The 24,662-nt window shown below is 36.5% G+C and overlaps 1 protein-coding gene across 16 annotated transcripts in view; it reads right to left on the bottom strand.

The window, feature by feature from the left end:
- CCDC88A (coiled-coil domain containing 88A) overlaps nt 1–23,505 on the bottom strand; it is a 123,488-nt gene extending 99,983 nt beyond the window's left edge. For all 16 annotated transcript variants that reach the window (XM_070512084.1, XM_070512085.1, XM_014843014.3 and 13 more), the window contains exons 1-2: nt 22,258–23,505; nt 22,061–22,161 (exon numbers count right to left, since the gene is read on the bottom strand). In XM_070512084.1, coding sequence (XP_070368185.1) covers nt 22,061–22,161; nt 22,258–22,320 — 164 coding nt within the window. In that variant the 5' untranslated portion in view covers nt 22,321–23,505. The remainder of the gene's footprint in view (nt 1–22,060; nt 22,162–22,257) is intronic.
- Between the last annotated feature and the right edge of the window lie 1,157 nt (nt 23,506–24,662).

The following is a 24,662-nucleotide window of genomic DNA, read 5'->3' as shown; positions in this document are numbered from 1 at the left end:
TATCCTAACACAAATGTTGTCTGAACAAATAAAAATAATAAGCAACCTGAGACAAACCATATCACAGTGTTTTAAAAATTGTTGCTTTCTAATTAGAGTTATGAGATGACATTCTCCAAGTTAACAACTCACTTGTCAATCTGGAACAGATACTCCCTACTAAGGTTTGTGTCCCAAAGATCAGTTGAATAAGAGAGTCCTAAACTACAACGTGAGATCTAGAGAACAAGGGAGGATAGTAGTAATGCAGGCCAAATCTGACCTGTGACTGATTTATGCTTAGTGCCATAATGAAATAATGAAGAGCCCAAGGCCAATGAGAGCATAACTGGAAACACAGGTCTCTGAGGAAAAAGCACAAGTCACAACTAGTTACTTACAAAAACAAGGAGACTATAACACAAAAGTCAGATCATGTGTCATGGTAGACTAAGACAAACAGCAGCATGGTCAGGAAATCATGACGAAAAACCCAGAGAGCTGAACGGAAAATACTGTTTTATATAATCAACTCTGGTATACTTTTTTAGTCAGTGAATTCAATACTCATCGAGTACCTACTGTGGCCATGTTACTTAACATATAAAAGCCTAGCCATGGTATCATTGTGAAGAAAAGTATAGCTGTAATTGGGAGAAGAGAGCAGGAATAACCCTAGTAACATAAATGTTAGGTATATCTACAGTTATGTGAATTTCATTTGCAATCATAGACATTCAGTAAATATCATTCCTTTCTAGCCTCCTTCCATCTTTTTACTTCTATTCTTTTTACTCTATATTCGAATTCTTACATACCTCTCACCCATGACTGTCTCCTATTCATATAGTGAGAACATTTAGAACTAAAAAATACCTTAGAGATTACCTACTTTTACTATAAATCAGAAACTCGCAGTCCAAAGTAGTAATTTGCCTAAGATCTTACAGCTTTTTTCCCTTACTCTCTTTCAACCTTTTCTCTTATAGGATCATTCAGGAAAACTAAGAAAAGACTGATTAAAAAAAGGTTTCAGCAATGCTATATACAAAAACCATGTGTACAATGAATAATTGTTTTTATTGTATTGTTTGAGCACATTCCTAATTTCTGTTTTCACAGTGAATAAACTAATGAAGATTCATTCCCCACCTCAGTTCATTACAGTGATACTTATTATAAACCTAGGTATTTATTTCTGACAGCAAATATTTAAGACAGATTTCAACATTACTACTGAAAGTGTATATAAACTAAAAAAAAACTGTACAAATTTATACTGCAAACCCATTTTTACATGACAATATACAATCTGGATTATATCTTGGGATAGATGCATAATATTCTAATAAACATGTGTGACTTCATTCCCACTTTAACAAATTTTATAAAGTAAATATCATCTCTCTCCCTGACAGAGTTGTTACCAAGTTTCTCTGTGTTCTTTAAAGTAATTTTTTGAAATAAAGTTTTAAAGTTTCTTTTTAAATTTTATGTCCAACACCCCTCATATGATATTTTGAAATTTATTCAGTTGCCAGAAAGGCCTTATAATAAGTCTCCTTTGCATAAAGCTCTTCTAAGAATTATCAAGCTATAAGAATTTGGAATTTTGGTCTGCTCAAAATCTTTTAAGAGTTTTTTGTAAAAAAAATGTTTATATTAAGTTTTTCCAGCCTTTGAGAAAGACTGCTTGTAACAATAAGCCAATTCTAAACATAAAAACAGGAAACTGTTTAGTTTTTATGTGCTAAAGATATCAGATGAAATTATTTCAGGAATTTGGGAAAAAGTGAAAAATGCAATTTACATAAGCTAGAGAAAGTATTTTTAAAAATTTACAGAAAAGCTCTATAACACCTAAAATTAACCTCATATTCAACGGGAATCTTAAAGATAGGGGAATGAAAGTTTTCTGCATCCTTTTATAATACTGTAGTGCTTTGTGTTTACAAATGTTTGCTATGATTACATTGGTTTACTACAATCTGGTAGACTCACTAGGAAATCCAACAGAATAGTGGAGTTCTTTAGAACAGGCTGATGCCCCTGGATGTTATATCACAGTCTATCTATGAACTTTCCAGACTTGGAGACCAGAATAACTGCTAAGCACACTAGGCATGGACCTAGAGAGCAATAAACTTTCAATTACAAGGCTTGGGTTTCCCACTTGAAGCATGTCTAATCTGAGTTAGGGTCATACTGACATATGTTAGGATCATGGAAAACAGGCTCTGTCACCCCAAGAATGTGATCCCTTTATGTGAGAGGGACTACCCTCAGGTAAAACTGCCTGAAAAGTCCTAATCTCCACTCCCATGAAAAACAGTTGAATATTTAAGGATAGATGTACTGAAAATTATGCAAACAAGAAAATTAGTAACTTCAGGAAAAATAGTATTTTTTTAAAAAGAAAAATGTAATGATACACTACTTGCCTCTGCAAGAAACAGTATATAGTTATACAAATGTAAATACTGATTACTGATTTAACTAAACTTGTAATAAATATGTTAGGAGGAGAGGGTAAGAAGAAATAGAGATGGGGCATAAAAAAAAGCTAAAATCTCATCTACCATTATCAGGAAGTCAATAGATAATGTCTAAAAGGGATAAATCAAGAAATACTAGGGTAGGCATATTATCACTATATATGGAGCTAAATGACAGAAGAAATTCCTCAAAAAAAGTTAAAAGTTTTTACTCTGGGGAGCAGAATTGAGATGTGGATAAGGTTAGGGCAGGCGATTGCCGTTCTTCATTATGAACCTTTTGGTATTAACTAATCCTTTTAACCATATAAAACATTTTTTAAAGAGGGGAAATATACCCATGAAAAAATTCCGTATCATGCAGCCTGTCCATTCAACACTAGAGATTCAGAGTCATAAGACATGTGTGAGATTATGCATAAACATAAGAAAAATAAAACAATATTAAAAACGTCTCTAAAAAGTATGCATTCTATGTAAAGACAGCACTTCATTCCTGCGTGTATTTTAAGGCTTAGTTCTTTATACAATAAAAGTCACAGTACAATAATTTAAACAAACTGGGTATAGCATGAACCCAAATTCTCTAAAAGGAAATTGATTATTAAGTATTCTAAATATTCTGCCTTTCCTTCATGTTCAATACTTAAAATGCTAAACAAAGATTAACTCAGAATAGATAGTCATAATTAATGACGTCTTGATTAAACTCCTTTTGAAAGCATATCTTTTTTTTTTTAAGTATTTATCTTCGGAAAGCCCTTTTTCTAAAAAAAATGATGAGCTACTGAACGATACACGTGATACGTTAGCAAGTACCTTTCTAATCACACATAGCTATTTCCAAGCCCACATAATCTCAAATCAACCATTTCCTTTTATAAGATGAAAACTGAAAAATGCTTTAGAGGCAAATATCCTAGCAATATAGTTCACATCTGTCCAGCCAGAAGTTAAATGCAACATGGCAGTAAAAAAGTGCCTCAAGCAATTCCACATTTATAAATGACCTACTTATGACAAGATGCATTAATTTCTACAAACAGGAAATAGTATTATCTACCACTGTATACGGTAATTTTTAAATTAGGGTAAAAGATGAAGGAAAAGTTAGCAATTCTGCAACACTAGTACTCTAAGATTTGGTCATTATATAATCAAGGATTATGTCTTTACTTATTCATTAACTAATATCTATGAGAAACAGATATCTGATAGTTTTAATGGCTTTATGCTCTTCTACCCAGACTGCAAACCTGTTATGTATCCTCTTGGACCATCTGTTTAGTGTTGGTGCTTAATAACTACATGTGCTCATGTTTTTCATCATGCCACTAATTTAAAACTAGTTGCATATGAACGTTTTTCATTTTTGAGATATTTTATATGGAAGCATATAATTACATAACATTATATCACTATGAAACATTTGAAATAACTAAGTTATTTGCATATCTAACTTCAAATGTTCATATATCAGAATGACTGTTTTATGAAAAATAATTAACTGGCTAAATATCATCACCATTTAGGGTTATTTAAATAGTAAGTTTATCTCAGCCTTGAGTATAATCAAGGAAATGAGTGGTTTTAAAAAAACGCATCCCTTTACCTTAATTTCTCCCCCTTCTCACAAACTCAATTACTGTGCATGATGGCCAAAAATAAAATCTAACATTAATATAATCTTTTATATACCTACAGAATATTTTCATGTATATTAACTAATTTAATCTTCACAATGACTGAACAGTATTCTTGGAGAGGTAAGTGACACATAATTACCACATAGAGATTATCAACACAGCTCCCTTTGTGTACTTTCTCATAATTTAAGATACATTAAGTTACCTCTTCAAAAGTTGAAGAAATATCTACGACATTCTCTAGTTAGCCCAAGACAGAGCTAGCAGTACAGCATGATATTCACTGGTTTAACAAACAGAACTAATGCTTTGATTTAAAAATTGCAAATGGACACAAAAAATAAAAATCTAATACTATACATACATTTAACTTCGATTTTATCTGAATTGGATAAAATGATGGAAGATCTACCCTTTACTTGTTAGAATAAGCCAACATGAGCCCTTCAAATACTAGGCTGGTGGTTTTCTAACTTTTTGGTCAGAAGACCCCTTTTCACTCTTAAAAATTGAGGACTCCAAAGAGCTTTTGTTTATGAGTTATATCTACCTATATTTACTATATTATAAATTAAAATTAAGAATTAAAAAATAATTTATTAATCCATCTAAAAATGTCAAACTCATTGTATGTTAACACAAAGAGCATTTTTATGATAAATTTTAGTGGGGAGTGACATCCTTTTACAACTTACTAAATCTCTTTAATGTCTGGCTTAATAGAAGATCTGGATTCTTAAATCTGCTTCTGCATTCAATGTGTTGTGATACATTATTTTGCTTGAAGTATATGAAGAAAACTGACTTCTCACAAATATACAATCAGAAAAAGGAAGAGTATTTTAATAGCCTTTTCAGATACTTACTAATATTCTTCTTTGATACCATGAAAATTCAGTAATGTGTACTTTATTTTCAGTTGCAATGTGGAATCTGAAACCATATCGATGAACTTTTCTTACTGTTACACATTAAAATCCATTGGTCTATCTGGCATGTTGAATAGATCTTTTACATATGCATGATTTCTTATCATGCCTTGGTCATTTTGAAAATGTTGGTTCACTGAGTTATAGAGATTTTTCCAAATGTTGTACACTTTATCATTCAATACAAAAGAATAACATTGATTAATATCACCTCCAATCTCATCGGAAATGTCTTTAAATATTGAGAAGCTACCATGTTCGTGTTTTCTTTAATTCAAATTTTATCAGTGACAACACACACTGTCAGCTGTTTTCCTTGAAACGTCAGGCTCACCTTGTTCATTTTTGAGAAAATGTCTCTTGTCCAATACTCAAGTCCAAATAACTAAAGTTTGCTTATGAGTTGTTCCTTCGAGTAAAAACAGTGTTCTACAACATAGAGACTTGTTCAGCTTACAACTCAAAAAATTCATGAGTACTTTTCCTTAAGATAATCATCACACTTCATTATGCAACAGAAATGTTTTATGCATACTTCCCATTTTGTCCTACAGAATGTTAAAAAGACATGTACTCAAGGGTCAAAACTCAATAAAATAACTTCTACTGCTTCATCAAGGCCATTTTTAAGTGGAACTGGATTTCTTTTCAACTGCAAGTACATAGTGTGAAGAATACAATGACTACCAGTATAATTTGGTACCACTCCTTCATTCATGCTAAGGTTTCAGTAGTTTTACCCACCTTTGTTTTTGTACCATCAGTGCTTTCGCAACAGAGGCAAAAAGGTAAATGATATCTTAATAGTATTATGAAAATAATTTTGACCGGACAGACAACCAGACCCCAGGAGTCTGTTGATCTCACTTTGAGAACCACTGTATTAGGCAAATCAATTCCTGTTCTTGGTATGGAGACCTGAGCACTTAATATTATGCTAATCAGCACCTTCATAAAGTAACGCAACCTTCACTTATATGAAAAGTCAATCACATTGCCAGTAACTGAAACAAAGATTGTTTATAGCACCAGTGAACATCACTGATCTGTGATGGAACCTTACCCATTGTCCCTAAACCTTAAGACAGGGTCAGAGAAGTTTGTTTTAATTTGTTTTGATCAGTATTCTAGGGCAGTATCTGCTCCAGATCCAGACAGTCCAAGAGACTCAAGAAATCTCAAACTGAGCTGATGTATACATAGCTATTTTCCTTGATCAGTGACAGACTTAACTACTATCACTTTCACTCCCATACTATCAATTCAATAGAGTAAGGATCCTTAACCTGAAGTCAATAAACTCTCACGGGTAATTTAAATAGTTCACTTAATTAGCAATGCCAGGTAACATTGTCTTTTTTTCGGGGTTTTTTAGGTGAAGAAAATTGGCCTGGAGCTAACATGTGTCACCAGTCTTCCTCGTCTTGTGAGGAAGACTGTCCCTGAACTAACACCTGTGCCAATCTTCCTCTATTTTGTACGTGAGATGCTGCCACAGCATGGCTTGATGAGCAGTTTGCAGGGTCTGAGCCTGGGTCTGAACCCATGAACCCCAGGCCACCAAAGCGCCCAAATTTAACCACTACATCACGAGGCCAGCCCCTCATTGTCATTTCTGAGAAGCAATAAAGACCTCCAAAATGAGGAAAAACTTTAAAAAGTATTTTCCAAAGTATAATCTCTTCTAATTAATGAACTAAAACATATAGTCATAGAAACTTACCTCAAGTAAGAAGTTTTTAAATTCAATTAGAAAATCCTTTTTCATCGTCAGTTTCTCTAATACTAAAAAAAAAGTCCCCATACAAGATAACTCTAAGAATATGAATTCTACTAAGAGCAGAATAAGACTGCCACAATATTGTTTTAATTTGCCCTTTTCAGTGTACCATAAAAGGGCCCCAAAAGATCACAAGCTAACTTCATCATAAGCCCACCAATTAAAGGCAAAATAATAGACGCCTATTAAAAAAGCACTGCTGGGGCCAGCCCCGTGGCCAAGTGGTTAAGTTCACACGCCCCACTTCCACAGCCAGGGGTTTCACTTCCGCGGCCAGGGGTTTCGCCAGTTCCGATCCTGGGCGTGGACTTAGCACTGCTCATCAAGCCCTAGTGAGGTGGTGACCCACATAGCACAACCAGAAAGACCTACAACTAGAACATACAACTATGTACTGAGGGGCTTTGGGGAGAGGAAGAAAAGAAAAGATTGGCAACAGATGTTAGCTCAGGTGCCAATCTTTAAAAAGAAAAAAGAATTTAAAAAAAAGCACTGCTATTTGAACAACAGAGAAGGAAAAACAGCCACACATACAAACAAGTGTAGTATTGAAACAGATGTGATGAACTGAAAACCAAGTCAGAGGGAAGGCACACAAATAGGGAGGTAAGGAATTATTAATAGACAAGGTAAAGAAATCTGCAGCATGGTCTACAAATGGCCCAAGAGAAATAAACAGTTTGGGGGACCTCCAATTTAATTAAATGGGTCACTAGTTTTTAAAAGACAGAGGAATAAATGACCTAAGATTTTAGAATATTTTGAAAGGAGCTGTGAACAGCAAAGTTGATGGATAATGGGATGTTCAGAAGAAAAATGTGCAATACTCAATTAATACTGAACTTAATTTCTCCATTATAGAACTAAACCACAAAAAAAACCCCACAAAAAAACCCTCTGGAGAACTATGTAAAGACAACCAAGATTTTCTTCTAGAATTAATAACTCAGTAACAGGCTATGTCTTCAAAATAATGTGTAAAAGAGAGTAATTATATGGATATTCTCAGAAAACAGAAAAATTTATTGAGGACAGCAGTGCTCAATCTCTGAAATACTGTTTTGAGCTCTTTCTATTAGCACAGACAAAACTTTGAATCCTTACAATTAATAGTATGTCACAAAGATGGCTAAATTCTAACAATTGAGTAATTAAAACACAACTTAGTTTTCAGAGAATTGTTAAATCTCCTAAATAAGTTTTATCCTAAAAACACAGACTTTAAAGCATTCCAATGGCACAAAAGAATTGAAATAACACATCGTCAAAACTATTTTACTAAATAAATTCAAAAATGAAATATGCACTATCTAAAAGTCATGAGAATTTAAACAAGAGCACAAATACACAGCTATTGAAATGTTTCTCATACAAAATTAGGCAGCATTGCCAAAACATATTGCTATATTATACACTTAAATGTTCTTAGCTGCAAGTTAGGAAAAATAAAAAGAAACTAAATGTCCTTATTTTTTCATGCAAAATTAGGTATCCAAACTCCACATCACTTTTTCTATAAATACATAATTTTAAGGATAGTTTGTCTGCTCAGCTTTAATCATGGCATCATCTTTCATTCTTCCCTTTCAAACACTATATCTAGAATTCCATCAATGCTTTTGCAATAGTTCTTGAATTTGCTCCTTCTTCAATCATACAGTCCACCCTGATTTAGGACCTCACCACAAGCATAGATAACATTCATCATTATCCATTTGTCTTCCTTACTTGTCCCTGCCTGTTATCCACCTCTGTTTCAAGCACTAACACAATATAAGTTTCACTGATTCACTGATGCATTCTCAGTACTTACAATAGTGTGCACAGTATATGCTCAGTAAATACTGGATGAACAAATGAATTCCATACTCAATCTATTTTGCAAGTTAATGCCAAAATGACTTTTCTAAAATAATACTTTTAATCCCCTAATAAGGAATTTTAAACAGCTTTCCGCTGCCTCCTATATGCAGTCTAAATTATACTAGTTAACTTTCCATTTTCCCATAATCTGACCTACTATCTGCCTAAGCAACTTTATATTCTACTATTCCCCAACTTGAATCCACTACTATAGCTAAGTCCCCTCACCATCTCCCAAATCATAAAGACAATATGCTTTTTCCTCAAGCTGCTTCCCTAGCTTAAAATACCCTCCTCTTCTCATCTATCTCAGCTACCCAAGTCCAACCATTCTTCAAGGTTTGAATCAAATCTAACTTCCTCCCTATCTAGGTTTCCCTGACTATCTATACCCCTAGAAGCCAAATGGGACTTCTGACTAACTTCTAAACAGTAGGGCTACCTAACCTACCCCCACTAACACATGCACACACACTCAAAAGAAACGTATAAAATTCACACAAATTAAAGAAAGAAAGAAAAAAACCAAACTAATAACCAGACGTTTGTTTTCAGATACATGCTTGGGATCATTCACCATTTACTATAGATGCATCCTCATCAGTTATTTACATTCAACACAATACTTAAGTTTAAAACAATAAAATGAGATACTACAAGATTCTGAATCATCACGTGTATATTCCATTTACAAAGGTAGACATATAGTTTAAGTCATTTGCAAAGATTTTAAACAAAAAGTTGGAAAAAACTGTTAACCTTCAATTATGAGAAAACAACACTCCATTTTCCCTGAACATTCAAGTTAACTGAGATTTTACTGTGGTTCACCCTTTTTAATCAATCTCGGCAAAAACGGATTGAAGTACTGCCTCCACTGGTCTTTCTCCACAACTTCTCATCCTCCACAATTTTGTAATAATCCAAGTCTTAATTAAGGACTAGGACCCAACATCTAAAACAAAACCATCTTCCTTGGGTCTTTACCCCCCAGGGAAAGGAAACAGTTATGTTGTCAATAACAATGTGAAGTTCAAAATATTTTTCTAGCCATCACTAGGAAAGTAAGTCACATCAAGAATACACCATATTTTAAAATATCCTGAAAAACCATTGAGATATTCCACAAAATTTGATCTTTAATACAAGGATTACGTTAAAATAAAGTTACAATTACCAGTCTACTTCCTTCTCCACTATTACATTTCTCTTTACAACACTGTTAAAATTAGCTATTTATTTCCCAGCTTTCTATTTTAATTCAAAATACTCATTTCTACCTTTAGTGGTAATCAAGAGATCACAGCTTCATGAAGAGTAAGGAAGTTCCTTTTCAACTCTAGTTATTTTCACTCTATTCCATTTTATCCACCCATTAGCATGGTCCAACCCTGACCCTAAATCACCATTCAGAATTGCAACCTCCAAAATCTCAAATCTGAAAGTCCCCTCTGACCTCAATCTCCTATTTCACCCTCTCCCACTCCCTCTAAACTTCTTTGTCCTTATTGCAACCTCCAGTCTATCAGCTTCCTCCTGCTGACACCTGCTTTCCTCCTCACTTTAATGCTCACACTCTATTCACTTCAACTATTCACCTGAGAATATTCTACCCCACATCTACACAGCAATTCCCAATTCTAACTAAACGCTACAGATCTTTTTGTCAGTTTCTGAGCAGCTAAGCATAACTGGGTAAGTTATTCAACCATGCTGATTGCTCCACTACAAATGTGTGGTTTCCAAATCTCAAATAAACCATCACTCCTGCATGACAATACTTGTAATCTCATCCTTAACTGACTCCCTTTGTGACTTCTTCCCAGCAGCCCTGTGAAATTTTTCCACTTTCCTCAAACTTTTAATGTTGCTGTTTCCTAGGATCTGTCACTGACCCACCCTCTTTTGCATTTTTTTCTTCCGGACACCCATTCCCTTAGTTTCTGTTACAAACTTAAAAGCTAACTTCCATAACTCTATCTCTATTCTAGACCTTTCTCCTGAGCACCTACAGTATCTACCTGCCCAGAAGATGTTTCTCACTATTCACCAGACATTCCAAAATAAACCCAGAACTTATTTTCTACACTTTCCCTCCGCTCAACTTTTCATCCTTCTGTAATGCCTTACTTAGTAAGTGAACTACCATCCACTCTTCAGCCAAGGAAAAACTTTGGTAATTATCCTAGACCCATCCCTCTCTCATTGTTCATGTCAAATGGGTAATCAAGTCCCATCACTTCCGGGTTATCTCTGCCATATCAACGCAGTTTCTAACTCCGCTCTGGCCTTCTTCAGCACCAACATCTATCCTTTTAAAAGGCAAATACTGTCTGTTTCAATTCCTGCTATGATTTCTATAGCCTATATTACTGTTTTTCAAGCTGGAGTAAGGTAGTGACATCTTTTAAAGAAAGAAAATTATTGAGGATCTGTCCACAGACATCCTAAGAATCCATGGACCTAGTTTTTTGAAAAAGGCTTAAGAAACAAGTCTTAGTCTATGAAAAAAAATCTTTCAATTGTGAATTATCACTGCAAAAGAATATCGTTATTATCTCTTGAAAAATAACTTAAATTACCAAAATGAAAACACAGAAATTGAAATTCCTAAAGTACTCACAGAACCCCAATAACATATGCTTATCCAGTTTAAGAATCACTAGTTGTGATCATTAATTTTATGCGTCAACTTGGCTAGACCATAGTGTCCACATATTTAGTCAAACATTATCTAGATGTTCTGTGAAGTGTTTTTTGGATAAGATGAACATTTAAATCAACAGATTGTGAGTAAAGCAGATTACCCTCCATAATGTGGGTGAGCCTTATCCAATCTTTGAGGGCCTTAATGGTACAAAGACTGACCTCCCATTAGCAAACTGCCTTTAAACTCAATGCAAGTCTTCCCTGAATCTCCAGCCTGCCAGTCTACCCCATTAGATTTTGGACCACCCAAGCCTCCAGAATCTGAATGAGCCAATTGCTTAAAATTGATTAAAATCTCTCTCTCTCTAAATATACACACATCTTGGTGTTTGTTTCTCCAGAGACTCCGACTAATGCACGTCTCTTCAGGAAAAAACCGAATCTTCTTAACATGATATCTAAGGACAGTCTCCAACTGCCCTCTCTTCGCACTCATTTCCCATGTGCAAGAAGCATATAATCTCTGCTTTGGCCATACAAAATACCTTACAGTTCCCTGATTCCACCACTTTTATTCACATCTTCACGCCTCTTCTTTTCATGCTATTTTCTTTGCTTAAAATGTCCTTCCTCCTACTCCCACTGTTTATGACTCCTAGTCACCCAATTGCTCTTAACTTCCACATCCCGATTCAAATGTCCCCTCATCCAAGAAGCCTTTCCTCCAGTAAATAATCATTTCTCTCTTTGTGCCAACATTATATCAAGAACATAATTCCATAAATAACACATATATCACATTGCAATTTGTTTACAAATCATTCCCCTTACTAGTGGGCAAAGACCATACCTTATTTAGCATCATATCCATAGCACCTAACATATAATAAGCACTCAGAAACTATTCACTCAATGAACTGAACTTGGAATAAACCCTCCTTTCATCCCTCTCACTGAATACTGTATTTAGATCCTGGCAAAAGAGGTCTCTGCCCTGAGTCCCACTCTGGCCCTCCTCAGGCCATGTCCCTCACCCTGGGCAAGGATTTCATGGAAACAAGAAGTTGTATCTACACACTCCCTCTTCTAGATGACACAGCAGTTACCTGGAACTCTGGAATTTCTTGCCCAAACACCTCTAAACCAATTTCACGGCCTGTGCAGGCCTCTTTCTCAGGTCTGTCCTGAGGATGGACTATGCTCTAGATGTATACCCTCTTGGGCCACGGAGACATTATTTGGAGGAGAGAGTACAAGAGCTTGGACCGCGAGCATGCACACAGGATGTCCACAGTCATGCAGTGAGACTTCTTTGTGGTGCCACACAGAGCTAGGGATGGGGGGAGGAGTTTGGGCCCCGCCACATTCTGACATGAAACTATGAGTTCATGAATTCTAAATTCCACAAATTCTAAACTTGAATCTTTCCTTTTAAGTCATTATCAAGGTATTTTTATCAAGATAAAAGACCAGAATATATTTAACAATTTGTTATCCTGGTTTATAACCTTTAAATACTTAGGCCTATTGTGGTAAATGAATGCTTGCCCTAGGTCTCACCAATGTTAGGGGAAGGCCTCCTCTCACTCAGAATAAAGTTGATGAATTCCATTAACCTAGTTTTATTAATGATCTAGCAAAAGAGAGTTAATATAGGAATAAAACCAGGAATAAAGAGAATATTAAGGTTATTTCCTAATTTCAATACTGGTTAAGCAACATATTAACTGGCTGATCCAGGATTTAAACTTAAAATGCTCAAGTCCATGTTTTTTCCACTATACCATATTGACTCTCTAAAAGTTGCTAGTTTACTAATGACGAATTTGAATACTAGACAGACACCTTTTTTTTTAATTTTTATTTTTTTCGGATGTACACATTTCAAATTCTGTATACATTACATCATGTTCACCACCCAAACACTAATTATAGTGCCTCCCCTCACATATGACCCTAATCACCCCTTTTGCCCTCCCCCCTCCCCCCTTCCCCAATGGTAACCACCAGTCCAATCTCCAATGCTATGTGCTTTTTTTTTTTTGTCGTTTTTATCTTCTACTTATGAGTGAGACCATATGGTATTTGACTTTCTCCCTCTGACTTATTTCACTCAGCATAATACCCTCAAGGTCCATCCATGTTGTCACAAATGGCCAGATTTCGTCATTTCTTATGGCCGAGTAGTAGTCCATCGTGTATAAATACCACATCTTTATCCATTCGTCCCTTGATTGGCTCCTAGGTTGCTTCCAAGTCTTGGCTATTGTGTACAATGCCGCAATGAACATAGGGGTACAAGTATCTTTATGCTTTTGTGTTTTCAAGTTCTTTGGATAAATACCCAGCAGTGGAATAGCTGGATCATATGGTAGATCTATCCTTAATTTTCTGAGGATACTCCAAACTTCTTTCCATAGTGGCTGCACCAGTTTGCACTGCCATCAGCAGTGAACAAGGGTTCCCTTCTCTCCACACCCTCTCCAACATTTGTTGTTTCCTGTCTTGTTAATTATAGCCATTCTGACCAGAGTGAGGTGATACCTCATTGTAGTTTTGATTTGCATTTCCCTGATAGCTAATGATGTTGATCCACATTGGAAAAGAAGTGAAACTATCACTCTTTGCAGACGACATGATTTTATATCTAGAAAACCCTAAAGAGTCCACTAAAAAACTTTTAGAAATAATAAAGGATTACAGTCAAGTTGCGGGATACAAAATCAATGTACAAAAATTGGTTGCGTTTCTATACACTAACAACGAAGTAGCAGAAAGAGAAATTAAGAACACAATCCCATTTACAATTGCAACAAAAAGAATAAAATACCTAGGAATAAAATTAACGAAAGAGGTGAAATATCTGTACACTGAAAACTATAAAACATTGTTGAAAGAAATCGAAGAAGACACAAAGAAATGGAAAGATATTCCGTGCTCTTGGGTTGGAAGAATTAACATTGTTAAAATGTCCATACTTCCTAAAGCAATCTATAGATTCAACGCAATCCCTATCAAAGTTCCAACCACATTTTTTACAGAAATAGAACAAAGAATCCTAAAATTTATATGGAACAACAAAAGACCCCGAATAGCCAAAGGATTCCTGAGAAAAAAGAACAAAGCTGGAGGTATCACACTCCCCGATTTCAAATTATACTACAAAGCCATAGTAACCAAAACAGCATGGTACTGGCACAAAAACAGACACACAGATCAATGGAACAAAATTGAGAGCCCAGAAGTAAACCCACACGTTTATGGACAGCTAATATTCGACAAGGGAGCCAAGAGCATATGATGGAGAAAGGAGAGTCTCTTCAATAAATGGTGTTGGGAAAACTGGACAGCCACATGCAAAAGAATGAAAGTAGACCATTCCCTTACAACATGCTCAAAAATCAACTCAAAATGGATTAAAGACTTGAATGTAAGACCCGAAACCATGAGACTTCTAGAAGAAAACATAGGCAGTACTCTCTATGACATTGGTCTGAGCAGCATATTTTCAACTCCCATGTCTGACCGGGAAAGGGAAACAAAAGAAAAAATAGACAGACACCTCTTAATATAAATTAAAATCTCAAATATTATTTTAAAATATTGAAACTTTATTCTTAGAGTGGTACCAATCTGTTTCATAAATCCTGAAAGAAGGTCAACTGGTGTTCTTCTGAAAGAGTATAGTTAAGAACTGGTCTTCCTTTCTATCTATCCTGTGAGGACTAATTTCCCATAATTAACACATACTACAGAGAGAAATTTCGTTTAAAAAATTTGAAAATACTCCTATATGTAGCAACTAGTTCATCTGTTCTCTAGGTTCTATAGCTTAATTAGATATGAATCATACTGAGAATCAGACAATCACTATGGACTGCTCTTGAAGACATCATGCCAACGTAAGGCTGTGGACAAAAACCTCAGTAAGATGGACATCATCAGGAAAGTTACTGGAAACGAAACTGAAGGCACTGGATATTCTAATACCACACAAAACCATGGACTATGATTTGTTGTTTTTACCACCTCATCGCAAGCAAAACATAACACAGGTGGGGAAAATATCCAATAAAGGTAATTAAAACAAATAAGGGGAGAGACAGAGAACAAAAGGAGAAAGAGAAGACAAACTAAAAAAGTAAAGCAAACTGAATTCTACAATACTAAAACTAGAGAGCGTGCTCAAAATTTTGAAAATTAATAAAATTATAAAATGTCTTCATTCATTCCTTTGACATTTACTGAAAACTTACAACACACCAAATCTATGCAGGTGCTAGTAATACATAACACAAAGTCTCTAGCCTCTAAATACTAATTACCTAGTAGTTGCATCACTTTAACAATTTGGTAAGGTAGATAAAGGATCATAGGAGAGAGAGCAATTAACTCTGCCAAGGGACTTCACAGGGTGTTAAAGGATGAGTAGGAATTTGCTTGGCAAAAAAGAGGGGGAAGGCCAGTCTAGGGGGAAATGATTATCATAATAACAGAAATAAAACAGTAAAGATGTCAACAGCTAATATTTATTGAACACTTGCTATATGCTAAGCATTGTGCATAAATTATCCTATTTGATTCTCATAATAACCCTGTGATTCTCTTTTTATCCTGTTTACAAATGAGGAAATTGAGAAGTAACGTGCTAAAGATCATACAGCTATACAGAGGTGACAGCAACAGAGATCACATAAAACTAAGCTGTGAACAATCCTGACTTGTTTGAGGAAACATAAATAGGTAGGTATAGTATAGCACAGGACAAAAATAATGACAGCAACCAGCACTGGGGATAAAGTGGTCAACAAAACAGAAAATAGATACTATCCTTGCCTTAGTAGAGATTATGTCTACTCCAGGAAGGAAATATTATCTCCCATCTTATGGACATAGGAACTGAGATCTGGAGATGTTAAGTAAATTGTTTAAGGTCACATGCTAATAAGTAGCACAGTGAGAACTGAACCCAAGTCTGTCTGACTCAAACCCTAAATTCATTTTACTTCACCACACAGCCTCTCTACGACGCATTCATACAACAGAAGTGTATCAAGAACCCAATGCGTGTCAAGCACTATGCTATGAATAGAGAGATGAAAGATATAGTCCCTGGCTTCAAGAAATTCATAGCTTAGTTGGTAGAGTCAAGCATACCAAGAACTGCAATACAATGAGAGAAAAGCTACCACCAAGTATTTATAGGTCATATAGAAGCACAAGGAATACTAAGCCAAGGATGCGCTAGGGAATGGCAAAGAAGCAATGATGATCAGTAGAAGTCAGTTAAAGAAAGCAATAGTGAGGAGGTGGAAGAGTGTTCTAGAGAAGGATGAGTGTGGAGAAGGGCATGGAAACATACAAGAACATAGCCTGTCTTTGGGAACTATGAGTTCGCTCAATTTTAGGCTATGCATTGAGGAATGGTATTATGCAAAGATAAAACTAGAGAAGCAGGCAGGAACAGGATCTCAAAGGAGTCTGGATGCTTACGCAATGTGTTTACTCTCAAGGCAGAATAAAGCTATTGAACCATTTTAAAGATAGGAGAGACGAGATAAAATCTGTCTTTTAGAAAGTTTCATATGATCACAGATGAGAAGACAACTTGAAGGGGGCAAGCCCAAAGGTAAGAAAATCAGAAAGGAGCTACTACATTAATCCAAGAGTCAGTGACACATCTGAGAAATATTTGGGAGGTAAATCACAAAACTGCAGAATAAGATAGCAACTCTGACTATATCATGAGTGAGTTTTTAAAGAAGCAATAAAAACAAAACTAGAAGCAACAAAAACAAAACTAAACAAAACTATGAGGCCCAATGAGAAAACCTGACAGTGACCATACCAAAATTCAGAGTCAATGCCATACTTGGTAAGACAACCTATACATTTTATAAGTCATTTCAGGGTTATTATAGTCCTAAGCTAGCACAATCTACTTTTGAATCTTAAGCATTGACAGAATAAGGAACATTTCTCAGTCAACTTCCTCTATTAGATAGGCAGCTTCTTTATGTACACTTTATGAAGCTGCCTCTCAGGAAATACTTAAGCAGAAGTTGGATAACCACGTGTCAGGGGTTTAATTAAAAATGATTTTCATAGTAGATGACTTCTAAAGTCCCTTCAAATTGAAGATTCTAAAAGAAGAAAAGTCATAACAAGTATATCACATTTACCAAGTATTTCAAGTACAGATCTGTATACCTATCTAATGGAGTTGAATCATAGAGAATAATTCTAAATATTGTTCTGATACTATTAACAAATTTTCTCAATACTTAAAACCCTAACATATCCATATTTTCAACTACTTAGGTAATACGAATAGCATACTTTTTAAACTTTGAATTATGAAATTAACAATGTCATAAATTCCTTAAAAATTTACAGCAAGTAATATTCAAAATTGGTTACAGAACTGCATGGTATCTCAACCATGAAAATGATTATTTCTACTTCACTGTCACCAAGCCCTATGTCTGATAACTAGCACTGAGGAAAAAAGATTTTACACAGTTGAAGTAGGAAAATGCCCTGCAGCATGCAGAAGAGCTGGCCCATCATTCCAGATCTCTAAATAGCTTCCCCTTCCCATTAGTTAAAGAGGACTGATGGCATGTCACAAGCTCTTACAGAGATTCTTTGATTCAAGGAGCTACTCAATGAAATCCGGGATTCATCTCTGAACATAGTGAATCCCAAGTCAGTGAACAGACTCCAAAATTGCAAGGCAGAGACAGTAAACTGGCATGAAGAAGTCAACTCTCTCCTTTCAGATTCTAGATCAAAAACGGCAAATCTGGAGTCGCTAAATTAATCAATATTCTTACTCTTAATAAACACTTTAGATGAAAAAAAATTTTCCACCATGAGGCTCCTATAAAAAATTCTATGTCACACCTGAAAGCAAGAATACAACACTGACAGGGAAAAAATGTAATTATAAGAATATGAACAGATTTCCACTTCTGCCCAAGATGGAATAACAGGAACCAAATTTACCCTCCTGCCTGAAACTGGAAAAAGAAAAAAGACATAATATATGAAGTGTTTCTCAAGACGATGGACATCAGGCAACAAAGGATAATAGACTGGATAGATGGGAAACACACAAGATGAGTCCTACAACTGCCCCAGCTTACTGCCTTGAAAGAATTTCTAGCCCACAGAACAGGGATGGGAAACCCAGGCAGAGCACAGTGGTCTCCCTGAGTTGGGAAGATGCAACTTAGTCTGGAGACAGCAAGGTGAAGGTCATGTGCAAGGCAGAATACCTAAGAGGAGAGAGCTGCACAGAAAGATCCAGAGATTTGCAGAGGGTATCCCTCAAGTGTTCAGCTAAGTACTTATCAGTATAGACATGTGAGGAAACTACCCAAGGAAGTGAAAGAACCATCAAAATGGATTAGAGAAAACATCACCCAGAGCATACACAGGTCCAGGAATAGTTTCTGTTCCCACCAGCCAGAGTACTCAGAAGGGTTCTGCCTGAATAGTGCAACAAAGTGGTACTCCCTAAAATAAAAGCAAGATCTGAAAAGATCAGACCGTTTCCAAGTAACTTAACTGCATCCCAGAGCAAAGCTCAAGAATATTTAATGAAATACAAAAACATCCAGCACTCACCAACAAGGTAAAATTCCAAATGTCTGGCATCTAATCAAAAATTACCAGGCATGCAAAAGCAAGAAAACACAATCCATAATGAGGAGAAAAATCAATCAGCAAAACCAACCCAGAAATGACAGAGACAGAATTAAAGGACATGGACATTAAGCCAGTTATAACTGTATTCTATATGTTCAAGAAGCTAGAGAAAAGACAAGGTATGAAAGCTATAGACATGGAAGATATAAAAAAGACTGAATTTCTTGAGATGAAACTACAGTCATGTGTCACTTAACGACGGGGATACATTCTGAGAAATGCGTTGTTAGGCAATTGTCATCATGTGAACATCACTGACTGTACTTACACAAACCTAGAAGCTATTACCTACTACACACCTAGGCTATATGGTACTACTCTTAGGGGACTACCATTATATTTGCAGTCCATTGTTGACTGAAACATCAATATGTGATACATGACTGTATAATGGCTGAAATGAAAAATACGCTGGATGGGGTGAACAGCAGATTAAATATTTCAGAAGAAAAGATTAATGAACTTGGAGACATGGCAAGATAATCCAAAATGAAACAAAGAAAGACTGAAAAAAATTGAACTGAGCATCAGTGAACATCAAGCAGCCTGATACACATGTAATCAGATGTCCAAAAAGTGGAAAGAGGGCAAAATAAACATATTTGAAGAAATAATGTCAAAAATTTTCCAAACTTGATAAAAACTACAAACCCACAGATCCAAGAGCTCAACAAACTCCAAGCACAAGAAACATTAAGAAAAATATATAAAGTTTCATTTGCAAAGGGTTCTCACTCACAAATTCTATAACCAAACGTAATATAGAAATTACTTAGACTAAGGCTAACTTTTAGGTTAACTCCCTGGGCACAGTTTCAACTGACAACTTAATCAAGTACATTAAATCAAACATTAATTTGAATAAAGTGCTTAACAGAAATCTTAATGATTTCAAAAGTAGCAAAATACAGATTTTAAAACAATGAATATTTTGTTGCCCCATTAGGTAAACAATTTATTAAAATAAATTTTTGTTGATCTTATTTTAGCAAATTATTTTTTAAAAAGCCAAATCATACTTCTTCCTTTTTTTCTTAATTTTCTTTTCCTTTAATTTATATAGGTCATTCAGAACAGAATTAGGACACTGAAAAAACTTTTAAAGAAACTGAGAGGTGGAACTGAAAACAGAAGCAGATTTGAGGTTTGGAATGGAGCTAGTCCTCCCAAAAAAACAACCTGGCAACCACTATTTTGGAACAGCATTACTTTCAAAATATACATATATATTTTTTTAAGTATAAACTGTACTCAAAGTGGAAAGTGGCTAAAGTGTCTGTTTTTAGCACTTCGGTGAACTATTGAGGACTCAAAAGAATCTAAATATTTTTTGGAAAAAGAATCATTCAAGTAAAAGCCATTAAAGTGGAAAACTAAAGTAATGTTTTTTCCTATTTTTGTGAACACACCTTTTTTTAGGGTTCAGCATACAAATTCAAAATTTTCTGTCTAAAAACCAGCAAAAAAAGAGACATAGGGGAGTAAGTTCCGAGTATCTGCTGTAATGGCTACCCTTCCTGTCATGTGCATTGCCTAAAATAGAAGTCAATTTAATTATTCTACCCTTTTGCTTAGGATATAGTAGAATATTTCAAAGATAAAAAATAGTTCCATGGGAGAGATGCCAAAAATATATTAACTATCCCTGGAAATATTAATGTCTACATTCTTTTTTCCTTTCTTCAGGAAAAAGATATATACACACACTTAGATAACATATATATTTCTTTGGGTGTCTCCACAAATAACACACTTTTGGAAAATGTATAATAGTATAATACTTCCCTGCAGGACCAACAAATGCATGAAAAACAGCACACTAATCTCTTTGAGCACACAGACTAAGAAATTACCACTGGAACAATTATTTATGGATTTGACTTCTACCCTTTTTTACATAAAAAAAATCCAAACAGAAAAATAATTTCCAATAAAATACATTATTGATACTTTATATGTTAGGTTATTAGTCTACTAATAGAAGACATTCTTTAGTAACATTTATTAGTAATGCACTAATTCTCACATATATAAAAGGTAAGAGTGTCTTGAAATTTAAAGTGCCAAACTACTCATAATCAGATTCTATTCAAGAGAAATAAGGCTAAATATACATTATTTTGAGCACAACTGCAATATTCAGAGTTTGATAACCTACACTGATGTACTCGCAATTCCTATATGTTACAATACTAATAGTGATAAAAATGGAGTTATTTCACCGATCCAGCTACCAATATGATTTCAATATTCAATTCGCATCTCAAAAACTTTCCTAATTAACACAAATCCAATATCAAAAACAAAAAAAACAAAGATTTGCCTACTAAATTATTATTTAGTTGCCATCAAGATTTTAGTTATTTGCATTTCAAAACTAGCTCTAAGAATACCTTAAAATGATCCCCCAAATATTATTCTAATAATTCACACAATAAATCATCTAATCAGACTTCAGTTATTACACGCATTTAAATTACTTGCTACAGTTAACAGTACTCACCAATCAGAACTGTTGTTTGAAATTCTCTCTTTTGAAATCTGTTATTACTTCACCAGTTTCAAAATTTGAGCCATTTATTTTTAGACGCAAAGGTTAATAAGAAACATTTCTGCATCAAATGTGCATAACCTCATAGTAAAGACTTCCCCCTCACCCCACCCCCGCCCTTAGGAAACTATTCTCATTCTCTCTCTCTCATTTTACCAAATTATCAAAGAGGACACAATGTGGTTTGGATTTCAGCACTGAAGACAATAAGTGACAATACATTGTTTGCAGAACAAAAATTAAAATCTCACGATTTTAACAGGTATAATTACTGGATTGTGATAAATGGGCTGAGCATGTAAGATTATCACTCCTTTCAAGATCCAATTCTTAAACCACCTGAATTTTTCTGGCCAAAGAACCAAATTACGAGCTTCAAACACAGTCTCTAAATTCACAGTATCCAATTTTCCAAAGAAAACAAATTACCTAGAAAAGAAGAAAAGAACACTTACATTTGGAGCATGACCTGGTTCAAGAATACCCCATCCACCAAAGCCACATATTCATCCAGGTTGGTCCCATTTCCTGCAGCCAGGGGTCCAAACGTTTTAACCTAGAACAGAACGATCATCACGACACGAACGCCCACCTCCATCTCTGCAGCCTCAAATAATGCAGTAAAATATACAATAAAGAACACCCCACTTACCCAAGTGACCAAGGGGCTGGTCATGAACTGCTCCAAAAGCGGAGTAAAAATCTCGTTCTCCATTTTACAGATAATGTATTTGAAAAAAGGAACTACCACAAAAATACGCCTGGGGAATTGGTCACTAAACGTTGAAAAAGTAAGTAGAAATCAATAAAAGTCCATTTTGGCACGGGAAGAAAATCCCATCATGGAGCGAGGGGAAACTCTCCCTTCTCAAAAAACACCCCAGAGGCAAACGAGCCCAAATCCCGAGAAGTGGCTTCGACAGCAGCCACGAGCGGCAGCCTGCGCTGGAAATGTCTGTACCGGGCGAGGAGGGGCAGAGAAAAGGCATCTGGAGGAGGAGGAAGGGAAAGGGGGCTGGAGCAACAAGACAAAAAGCCCGTCAAGGTTGCCCAGCTCCCGGAGGAGCCAGACCAGAGAAGCTGCCCCTAATGAATTAACCTCAACGTGGGCTAAATGAAACACCACGTTAGATACCACGTTTAGGGTTCCGAGCGGCCGCCAGGCTTGACCTCCGCGTTCTGCTCAACACGTTCCACCCACCAGTGGGCATGGAGCCGCTTCGACCGCAGTCTCCCCTGCCCGCAGACCCTCACCACCGACAGGCAGGGCTCGCCCCTTCCCTCCCGGCAGACACCATCCCTCCGCCGCCCTCAAGCCTCGCCTGCAGCCCCCTTCCCCTCCCGGGGGCTGGGGGCTTGCATGGGTGTCCTAATCCCCCCGTTCCCTGAGCCCCGCCAGCCTTTTCAGAGCGCCTCTGGCAGGCCCTGGCACAAAATCACCGCCGCGCTCCAGCCTCCTCCGCCCTCTCTGGAGGAGCCAGAGTAACGGCCTCAGAACCGCAGTGCCGCAGCACACCCCGCTCCTCGCCGCCCAACCAGCGCAGCGAGCCTGCCGTCAAAGGAGCGCGCTGCTCCCTCCGCGCCCATATCCTTCCGCCGACTCCCCGCCCCTCCCGCGCCGCAGCCTCTGGATTGTGGGAGAAGAAAACCGCTGCATGAGCGCGCTCCCGAGAGCGCGCGACCCCGGGCCGGCCCCGCCGCCGCCCAGATCCTGGTGGCGGGCGCGGGTGCCGGGGCGTGCTCGCTGCAGCTGCTGCGGTGGCCGGCGCCTCTCTCGCGCCCCGGACGACTGCTAGGGCCTGGGGGCGGGGTTGGGGAAGGCAGAGGAAGGGGTCTGTCTGCTCGCTCGCTCCTGCCTAATGATGGTATATTTCCTCCCCGAGTGCCTTCTTTGATGTCTGGAGGAAAGGGAACAAAATCTTTCTCTTTTAAACATGAGGGATGCAGACGGCCTTTTTCGGACAGTTTGATTTGATCTGTTAAGCGTGCTTTTGCCGGCGAAACGGAATAGAAAATCTCACTGCAGCAAATAGCAAAGGAATGACTTGAGCCGCAAACTTGGTTTGCTTTTGGTTTTGGTTCTGTTTTCTTTTTCCTTCTTCTCCTTTTAAAATCCAGTGCACTAAAGCATGAATTCTCTTCAAGTTGCAAGTGAATGTGGCAGGATTTTAAATAACCAAAGCTGTCTTTCAACACGTTGGTATTCCTTGACTGGAGCAAACTTGATTTAGACGTGTTGGACTATTTGGCAATTGAAAAAAATCCAAACAAAATCAAGAGCTACTAAGAGGAAACATTTGGAAGTCATCCAAGTTGGGTGACAAATAAACAGATTACATATTTGTCATAAATCTCTATGCTATACACGACTGGAACCATCAAAGTAATTTTAACAGTTCCCCAGCAAAATGAAATGTTACTCCTCTTCATTTCAAAGGAAAATAAAGACCTTTTCCCTGGGACATGTAAAACACATTTTCTTGAGAAAATAAATATAGTATTATAGTTTTGCAATGTGTGCTGTTTTCATTTACATAAATATCTACTTTAAGTACTTATATTTTAAATTAGCGGTAAAAATGTTTGTGTCCTAACACTGAATTAAGAAGTAGCACAATTTCTTAATTAGGTAGTTGAGAGCCTGCGCTCTAGAGTTTCCCTGCCTGGTTCAAATCCAGGCTCCGACATTTACCAGCTGTGTGAGCCTAGGCAAGCTACTGAACCTCTCTGTGCTTCACTTTCTTCAGGTGTAAAGCAGGAATAATAATAGAGTTAAATTAAATGGCAACCTATAGTAAATGCTCTATAAATGTTATTGATGTTGTTTTGATCATTATTCCCCCAAAATGAAGAATCTTTAGAAAAAACTTGAAATGTAACCTCTCCTACTTTGTTGTACTTAGAGGAGAAAGGATCTTGCTTTGGAGAGCAGAGAAATGCCTTTCCAAAATCATCTTCATTAAAATCAGAATGCATTCATGTGGCACTTTGCTAGGTAGTGTACAGAATAGAACCTTGCATTATCCTGGCCAGTAGACAAGGTAGCAATCTTTTCCT

The sequence above is a fragment of the Equus asinus genome, chromosome 6 (genome assembly GCF_041296235.1).
Source record: "Equus asinus isolate D_3611 breed Donkey chromosome 6, EquAss-T2T_v2, whole genome shotgun sequence".
NCBI classification, from domain to species: Eukaryota; Metazoa; Chordata; class Mammalia; order Perissodactyla; family Equidae; genus Equus; species Equus asinus.
Note: the sequence above shows the minus strand (reverse complement) of the source record. Positions and strands in the feature narration are given on the sequence as shown.